The sequence below is a fragment of the Dama dama genome, chromosome 4, assembly GCF_033118175.1.
Source record: "Dama dama isolate Ldn47 chromosome 4, ASM3311817v1, whole genome shotgun sequence".
NCBI lineage: Eukaryota > Metazoa > Chordata > Mammalia > Artiodactyla > Cervidae > Dama > Dama dama.
Genome location: NC_083684.1, coordinates 72,330,718 through 72,338,584, shown reverse-complemented (window position 1 = coordinate 72,338,584; position 7,867 = coordinate 72,330,718). Strand labels below are relative to the sequence as shown.

At 41.2% G+C, this 7,867-nt stretch overlaps 1 protein-coding gene and 1 pseudogene across 1 annotated transcript; one reads left to right on the top strand and one right to left on the bottom strand.

Moving 5' to 3' along the window:
- Positions 1-2,260: 2,260 nt before the first annotated feature.
- LOC133055029 (activated RNA polymerase II transcriptional coactivator p15-like) lies at positions 2,261-2,867 on the bottom strand. Its single transcript, XM_061140519.1, has one exon. It carries the CDS (start codon positions 2,865-2,867, stop codon positions 2,484-2,486), a length of 384 nt encoding a protein of 127 aa, XP_060996502.1. The 3' UTR covers positions 2,261-2,483.
- Positions 2,868-5,380: 2,513 nt separating this feature from the next.
- Positions 5,381-5,957, top strand: LOC133055028 (EKC/KEOPS complex subunit TPRKB-like; annotated as a pseudogene).
- The last annotated feature ends 1,910 nt before the right edge of the window (positions 5,958-7,867 follow it).

The following is a 7,867-nucleotide window of genomic DNA, read 5'->3' as shown; positions in this document are numbered from 1 at the left end:
GGAGTATGAAAGTTGGAGGCCGGCTAACTAGCAGTGCGTCATCCTATGTGGTTGCTTAGGGAAGCTTGTTTGGCTTTCTCCAGTTGGTCCTGAGTGGGACAGGGCCAGAAAATAGGGAAGCTGGCAGTTAGTGAGCAAGTCCTGACTGTTTTGGACCTGTTGCTACAGAGATTGTAGGTCAGAGAGTTTTGTTTATGTGGCCTGACCATTGTGTGCATATTCAGCCTCACTGCCTTGTGGGACTGAGACCACAGACCTGCTATCCCGCCCTGGCTCTTCAAGGTGGGAGAGACCACAGAAAACCTTCCTAGGCCGGCCTTCTGGCGGGAACCACTCTGGCTCTTAAAGAGGTTATCTGTGATAAGCTCTTCACTGAATACTTTCAGTATTTAGACATCACTTAAAACTTAACTAATTTATAATTATGCAAAGTACTTTCATGGTTCCAACATGAAAACTACAGACACAAAAGTGTCCTAAGAGAAGCCTAGCCTCTTTGGCTGCTCATCCCTATATCCCTGTCCTCTCCCATTGGTAATTATAAGTTTTGGATTATCCTTCCGTTTAAAAAGTATAAGCAATACATTCTGTAAATGTATCCCACACTCTTCCTTGGGTACAAGCTTCACTACTATACCCAGTGCTGACACACTTCATCGTTTTCCACCTAACCGTTTGGTGGGAGATTGTTCTCAGGCAACTGCCAGAGCATCATTGTGGGTCAGGACTGCAGTGCCTTCCACCAGCCCGCTACTGATGACATAGAAGCTGTACTGAGTGTTTCACAGAGTGCTGCAATGGATATTCCTGTGCCTGCATCATTTTGCATTTTTGCCAGTGTAAATTTGGAATAGATCTCTAGAAGTGGGATATTGGGTCAAGGCTAAGTGTGTTTTTAATTTTGCCTAATTCTTGTCCCTTGGGGTTACACTTGTTTGCATCCCACCAAATCACTGCAGATGGTGACTGCAGCCGTGAAATTAAAAGGCACTTGCTCCTTGGGAGAAAAGTTATGACCAACCTAGACAGCAGATTAAAAAGCAGAGACATTACTTTGCCAACAAACGTCCATCTAGTCAAAGCTTTGGTTTTTCCAGTAGTCATGTACGGATGTGAGAGTTGGACTATAAAGAAAGCTGAGTGCAGAAGAATTGATGCTTTTGAACTGTGGTGTTGGAGAAGACTCTTGAGAGTCCCTTGGACTATAAGGAGATCCAACCAGTCCATCCTAAAGGAAATCAGTCCAGATATTCATTGGAAGGACTGATGCTGAAGCTGAAACTCCAATACTTTGGCCACCTGATTCAAAGAACTGACTCATTGGAAAAGACCCTGATGCCAGGAAAGATTGAAAGCGGGAAGAGAAGGGGGCGACAGAGGATGAGATGGTTGGATGACATCACCGACTCAATGGACAGGAGTTTGAGTAAGCTCTGGGAGTTGGTGATGGACAGGGAAGCCTGGCATACTGCAGTCCATGAGGTCGCAGAGTCGGACACAGCTGAGCAGCTGAACTGAACTGAACAGTGTTTGGTAGGGCCTGTTCCTCACAGTTTCATCAGCTGGTTATGGCATCATAGTTTTTAATCTTTACCAATCTGATAGGTAAAAAGTGTTATTTCAGAATAGTTCTAATTTGCATTCCTCTAATAAATGAGAATTTCTCTAGTTATGAGCATTTTTAATATATTTAAGAAGCATTTTTTTGTTTTGTGAACTGTTCATATTGTAGCCATTTTCAGTAGGCTTGTTGATCTTTTACTTTAGCTTTGAAAGTTCCTTACTGGTAATAATAACTTTGCAAATTGCAATTTTTGACAGTTTGTAATCTGTTCATGTTAACAGTGTTGTGGGGTTTTTCTTACCCAACAATTGGTTTTCTTCCCCAATAAATAGAAACATTTATTTTTACACTATCAAATTTATCAGTATTTTCCTTTACTGCTTTTGGATTTTGATTCATGGGTAGTAAATATTCTCAAGTTTTGGGGAAATTCACCCATGTTTCTCCTAGTGCTTGTATGTCATATTTTACATTTAAATATTTAATCCACTCAATTCATCCTAGTATGAAGTGTGAGGATTTCATTTTCTCTTTTGCAGGTATACTAAGTATACCTGTATATGGTATACTAAGTAGTTTAGCTAAAGTCTACTTTTTCCTCATTGAGGTGCCCCTTTTATCACTTAACACATGCAATTGAATCTATTTCTGAGTTTTCTTTTTTTTTTTAAGATTGTATTACTTGATTTTATTTTACAGTAGGTGGTGGACACAAAAGCAATCCTCCTTAATAAAACTGACAATTAGCTTCACTCAGGACATTTTTAATAATGCACATTTTAAAAAAAGTATTCATCTTACAAATTGTTCTGCAATTCAAATATACAACAGCTTCGAAAACAATGTTTAGAAAACAAAACCAATGTAAAAAGACAGATTAAAACAACTAGAACAGTACAGGTTTTATATGGCTCTGATTTTACAGTTTTCTTACTGCATCATCAATGTCAGAAATCTGTTCCTTCAGCTGGCTCCATTGTTCAGGATTTAAAGATATACCTTTTCTTCCTGGTTTCATTTCACCTTCTGGATCCATCCAATATTCTCTAATATCAATTAAGACTTTCCCTTTAAAGTCCCGAACACTAACATACCTCATTTTCCCAATCTGAAACTTGTTACCATCTCTGCTGCTGCTGCTCTGCTTGGAGGATGACAGTGCTCTGGAAGTTTCACCAGTATTTTGCTTCTTTACTGGTTTTTCTGGAGCAACTTGCTTTTTCCTCTTTAGCTTTTTGTCAACTTCACTGTCAGAATCGCTACCAGAAGAGCTTGAAGAAACAAGTTCCTTTGACTTAGGCATTCCACCAGGGACCGGGCCACTGCAGCTATTTCTGAATTTTCTTTTCTGTTGAATTGGTCTGTCTACTCACATGCCAGTACCACAACTTTAAAATTATAGATGCTTCATAATATGGTTTACTAGCTAGTAGAGTTGGCCCTCCCACATTACCTTTCATCTTCAGGGTGTTTCTGGCTTTTCTCTCTTGTTTATTATTTAGCCCTTATAAACTGACAGGTGTTGAAAGAGGAGCTAGTAATAATAGTAATAAGAATAGTAATAGCTTAAGAGTTTGCCGACTACCAGCCTGGTAAAGCACACACGTGTATTGATTCAGTACTCCTCTTAGCAACCCTATATTAACTTCCACTTGGAACAGATAGGAAAACAGAGGCACAAAGAGGTTAAGTAATTAACTTGAGTGGCAAAGCTGGTAAGAAGCAAAGCCCAAGATTTTGAACCCAGGTCATCTTGCTGCAGAGCTTCCCGCCCCCCCACCCCCAAATATATGCCAGTTCTAGATCAGACTGACTTGGAAACCCGAGATTCCCTCCACTCCTGGTTTGGTCTTGGCCATGTCTCCTCTCCTCTGGAAGATCAATTTTCTCGTTGCCAGGGGAGCCCTCAAAGTTGGGGTGTAAAAGCTGAGTGTTGGCAGGAACCACTCTGCCTCACGTGGATGAGTGGAGCTTATAGGCAGAAACCCAGCCCCCACCCAGGAGCAGATGGAACACTGCTGAACAGCTCTCCTACCAACCGGACCCTGCAGGCTTGGGTGTGCTTGTAATTCCAGGAACAATCATTGCTCTGTTGGGCAGCGCCTCATGCAACTCCAGGGGGTGCCCCTCCCATGCAGAACACTGCTCTCATCTCTTTCCCATGTTGTCAGTTTTTAGCTTTTCTTTCTCTTGGTGTCATGAAAGGAACTCCTGCCTTTGGCCGTTCCCACTGAAAAGGCAGCAGGGATATTCTCTGCCACTTGATAACCTGCTTTATCAGAGGATCACCTCTCAGAAGTAAGGAGACTTGTCAGCCACCTGTTGCTGCATCCTGTGTGAGTAAGTGTTAATTAACCTCTAAGTACAATCTCTAATTCTGTCTCATCACCAATGTGGCCCTGTTGATACACTTCTGTTACGATGTCAACAGGGCTGCCTGTGAGAATGCCCGCGCTGAGACCTAGCCCTGTATTCCTGGAAACAGCAGCAGTGAAAGCAGCCTCTACTCTTGCGCTCCTGGAAATAACTTCTTTGCTAGGTGTCCTATTTAAACAGTTTGAAAGTGGGCACCTCACGCCAACTTAACACCTAAGATGCACCTTGGAGTAGTGCCAAATGAACCTGGCAGAGGGCTTCCTGTTGCTGAGGGTTTGATTTCAGCAAACAGTTGGATCCAATAGGGAAGGAGCTTTTGGACCCACTACAGAGGTGGGGACAAATGCCATTCTCTTTAAGAAGTTATATTGCTGGTGTCAGAAGGATGGTCAAGCAAACACTCCCATCTCTGAAGAGCTCTGGTTAATGTCTAATATAGATGCACACTGCACATTAGGGAGGGAGAGGAGGTGCGAATAATTTTTGGTTTAACTTTTTCTTGTTCCTCCCTAAAATACAGATTTTCTTTCATTAAGTGAAAACAGCAAACACTCGCCACCAGGAAAACCATAGCCAGCTCGTGGAATGGATCCCAAGCTTGTTTCATGTCAGACACTCAGGTGAGATACACTCAGGAGATGGGCAAGGGTCCAAGCTGTTCCCTCCTGAGACAGGCTGGGACCTGAACCCTGGGATCCTTTGCTGCAGTGCCTGCACCTGGACAAGGGGTCTCCTCCAACAACAAAAAACTAAGAAGCTAAAAGGGACTAAAACTGGCTGTGTGCCTACACAGTTGGGGCACATTATCAATGATGAGATACAAAAAGACCAAAAACTGAGCAGAAGCAGGGTACTGGCAGGCACCCTGTACAGAGCGCCACCCAGGGGGTGGGCAGACCACCAAAGTGACCCCTCCAGCCCGACTCCTGGATACATCCCTGCTCTCTCGCCACAGCTGTCTCCTCCTCAGGAAGCCAGCAAAGGAAGCTGTTACTTGTTTTCCCTCCCCTGAACTGCAGCACAAATCCCAATAAAGCCTTGCCTGAATTTCTTGTCTGGTCTCTTATCTGGAACTTTCACTTCTGTGATGAGATTCTTCAATGGATTTCAAGTCCCCTCCAGAGGAACTACTGGGTACTCTTAATGGTAAATCCCTGGAACCTAAGAATGATAGGAGGTGTGGCTGTCACACACTTTTTACTTCCGAGAAGCCAGGTACACTTAGCCTTTCAGTTCTTTATCCTGCTTCTTCCTGATATCCTCAGACAAAGAAGGAGATAGTCCACACGATTCTATTTTTGTTCTGGTTTTTAAAAATTTGTTAAGTATCATAGGAGCATTTAAATATTTTTAAATGGGACCAACAAACTATTTACCCATTCCACTTTTATTCTCGTCCATGTGCAAACATTTTTTTAAAACATTATGACAGATATCTTACAAGATGGACGGGGACGCGATGTAGCATCCTGCTTATCTATGAAATGCAGTTAACACATCAGCTGGACCTATTTCCTGAATACAGGGTGACACTTCTGTTATTTAAAGATGTAAAAAATGCTGCGGGCTTGAGAAAAAAGGCCATGGAAGGTGCCATTGATGGCTCATTAATAAACCCTACAGTGATTGTTGATCCATTTTAGATAATTGTGGCCGCAAACAAAGCAGTTCACCTCTACAAACTGGGGAAAGTGAAGACAAGAACTCTATCTACTGAAGTTATTTTCAATCTTCCCCCAAATAACAATATTTCAGAGGCCTTGAAAAAATTTGGTATCTCAGCAAATGATACTTCAGTTTTGATTGCTTATATTGAAGAGGGTAAAAAACAAATCAAGAATACCTAATATCTCAGGTAGAAGGTCATCAGTTTCCTCTGAAAAATCTCCCCGAAATAACAAATATTACAGAAGTCAAAAAGGTATATAAACTATCTTCACAAGAAGAAAGTATTGGAACATTATTGGATGGCATAATTTGTAGAATGTCAACAAAAGATGTTTTGTGAAATGACAGAAAAATTAAAAAATTTTCAGCTTTTATAAAAAAAAAAACATGACAGGACTTCCCTGGTGGCCCAGTGGTTAAGAATCTGCCTTGCAATGCAGAGGATGTGGGTTCAATCCCTGGTTGGGGAAGTAAGATCCTACATGCCCCAGGGCAAGGAAGTCCATGTACTATGAGGAGCAACAAAAGAGCCCATGTGCTGCAAGCAAGACCCTACACAGCCAAATAAATAAATTAAAAAAAAAAAAAATGACAGCATGATCATGTACATAATGTATTTTTCACTTCATATAATTACAGAATCTGCATAAACATTAGAAACTACAGAATCCATATAAAACAGATTAGATATCCCCAAATGGTAAAATATTTAAGTAAAAAAGAACATTGATACTATAAGTAAAAAACACTGATACTACATTTTCATCAACTGAATCTTTTTTTTTAATTAGAAAAACTATTTATTTCTGCTCCTTTCATACATCTTATTGTTCCTGAAAGTCTTCCATACATATCTGAAATGATGTACTGTCACACACTCTATTCAAAGGCAAAGCACCATTGGTAAAGCTGATCAGCTGTCCAGAGTTCTCAGCTTATGGGATCACGCATCCTGATTTTACATTAATTTCTGAAGGTCAGAAAAGTCACCCCCAAAAAATGTTAAGGGATTTGTAAAAAACAATCACTTTATTCAATATTATAGCTATAGAAATGAAGTACATTTTAAGAAATGAAAAAAAAAACCAAAAACGAAAATGTCACTTAACATCATTGGTACATCAGTGAAGGCCGGCAGGAAAAAATACTGATAAGCTTGTCTCTGACACCAAGAAGGTATTCTAGTCCATGCTTTAATATGCTTCCTATGTTTTCAGTAGATGTTTCTTTTCTGCTGCTTTTCATCCTTCTCTGTATTTCATATCTGAGGACTGGTACAGCCTTTAAAATTTCATTAACAGAAGCAAATTCAGTACCTGCTGATTTCTTCTCAAAAGGCACTCTAACCCATCAGATAGCCCGGCAGTTTCATTCTCATGAATACTCTAGCCATGAAAAAACTCAATAGGACACACACGAATCCAATGAATAGAAGAAGAAACCTATTGAGTTTGGGGATGTTTGGTGCATTGGATCGGTCCAGGATTATAAAACCTAAACCTCCCATTGTAAACAGAAAGCTGGATGCAAGTCCTTCCATAATATACTGTCCATTTACTCTGTAGGCTAAGAAAGCGACTGGTCTCTGATGGCCGTGTTCATCAGTCACGGAGCCGACACTTGGAGGCTCAACAATAACATCATAAATGATTCCTCCGGTGATGAGGAAGTAAGACACCACCACCAGAGCGTACACCATCATGGCCGACAGCATGTGCACCCAGGGCGGCTTCTTCAGCTTCAGGTTCGGGCATTCGAGCACTAAGAACGGGACTCGGTACAAACTCTCCACGTTGGCGGCGGCAGGGGAAGCTGTCGGCCTCCAGCCCCACGCGCCACCCGGAAACAGGCCCCATCAACTGAATCTTTAATCATCTAAGGAAACATTTCCCCACATCAGTGCCTATTTTATTGTCCTTGTTCCTTCTCAAATCTAGGCCTCAGTGCTATTAAGAACACTGTCTAGTTGATAACCTTTAGTAGGATTGTCTTTTAAGGAGTCCTACAAAAGCAGAGGTGCAGAGATTGACCATATGTCATTACACTAAAAACTGTTACTTAATAGTTTTCTTCAAGGATGAGTTCTCTGATATGCAACAAGGGAAGAGCACCACGTGAAAGCATTTCTTCACTGATTATATGCATAAAGTTTTTTTCACTATGAATTCTTTGGTGTTCCATAAGTCAGATGGTCTGCTGAAGGCTTTTTCACATTACATTCATGTGGTTTTTCCTCCTATATATGAATTTTCTGATTCA

Bases quoted from the DNA above. Each gene is read 5' to 3' on its own strand.
- LOC133055029 (XM_061140519.1), bottom strand. From the start codon at position 2,867: ATGCCTAAGTCAAAGGAACTTGTTTCTTCAAGCTCTTCTGGTAGCGAT.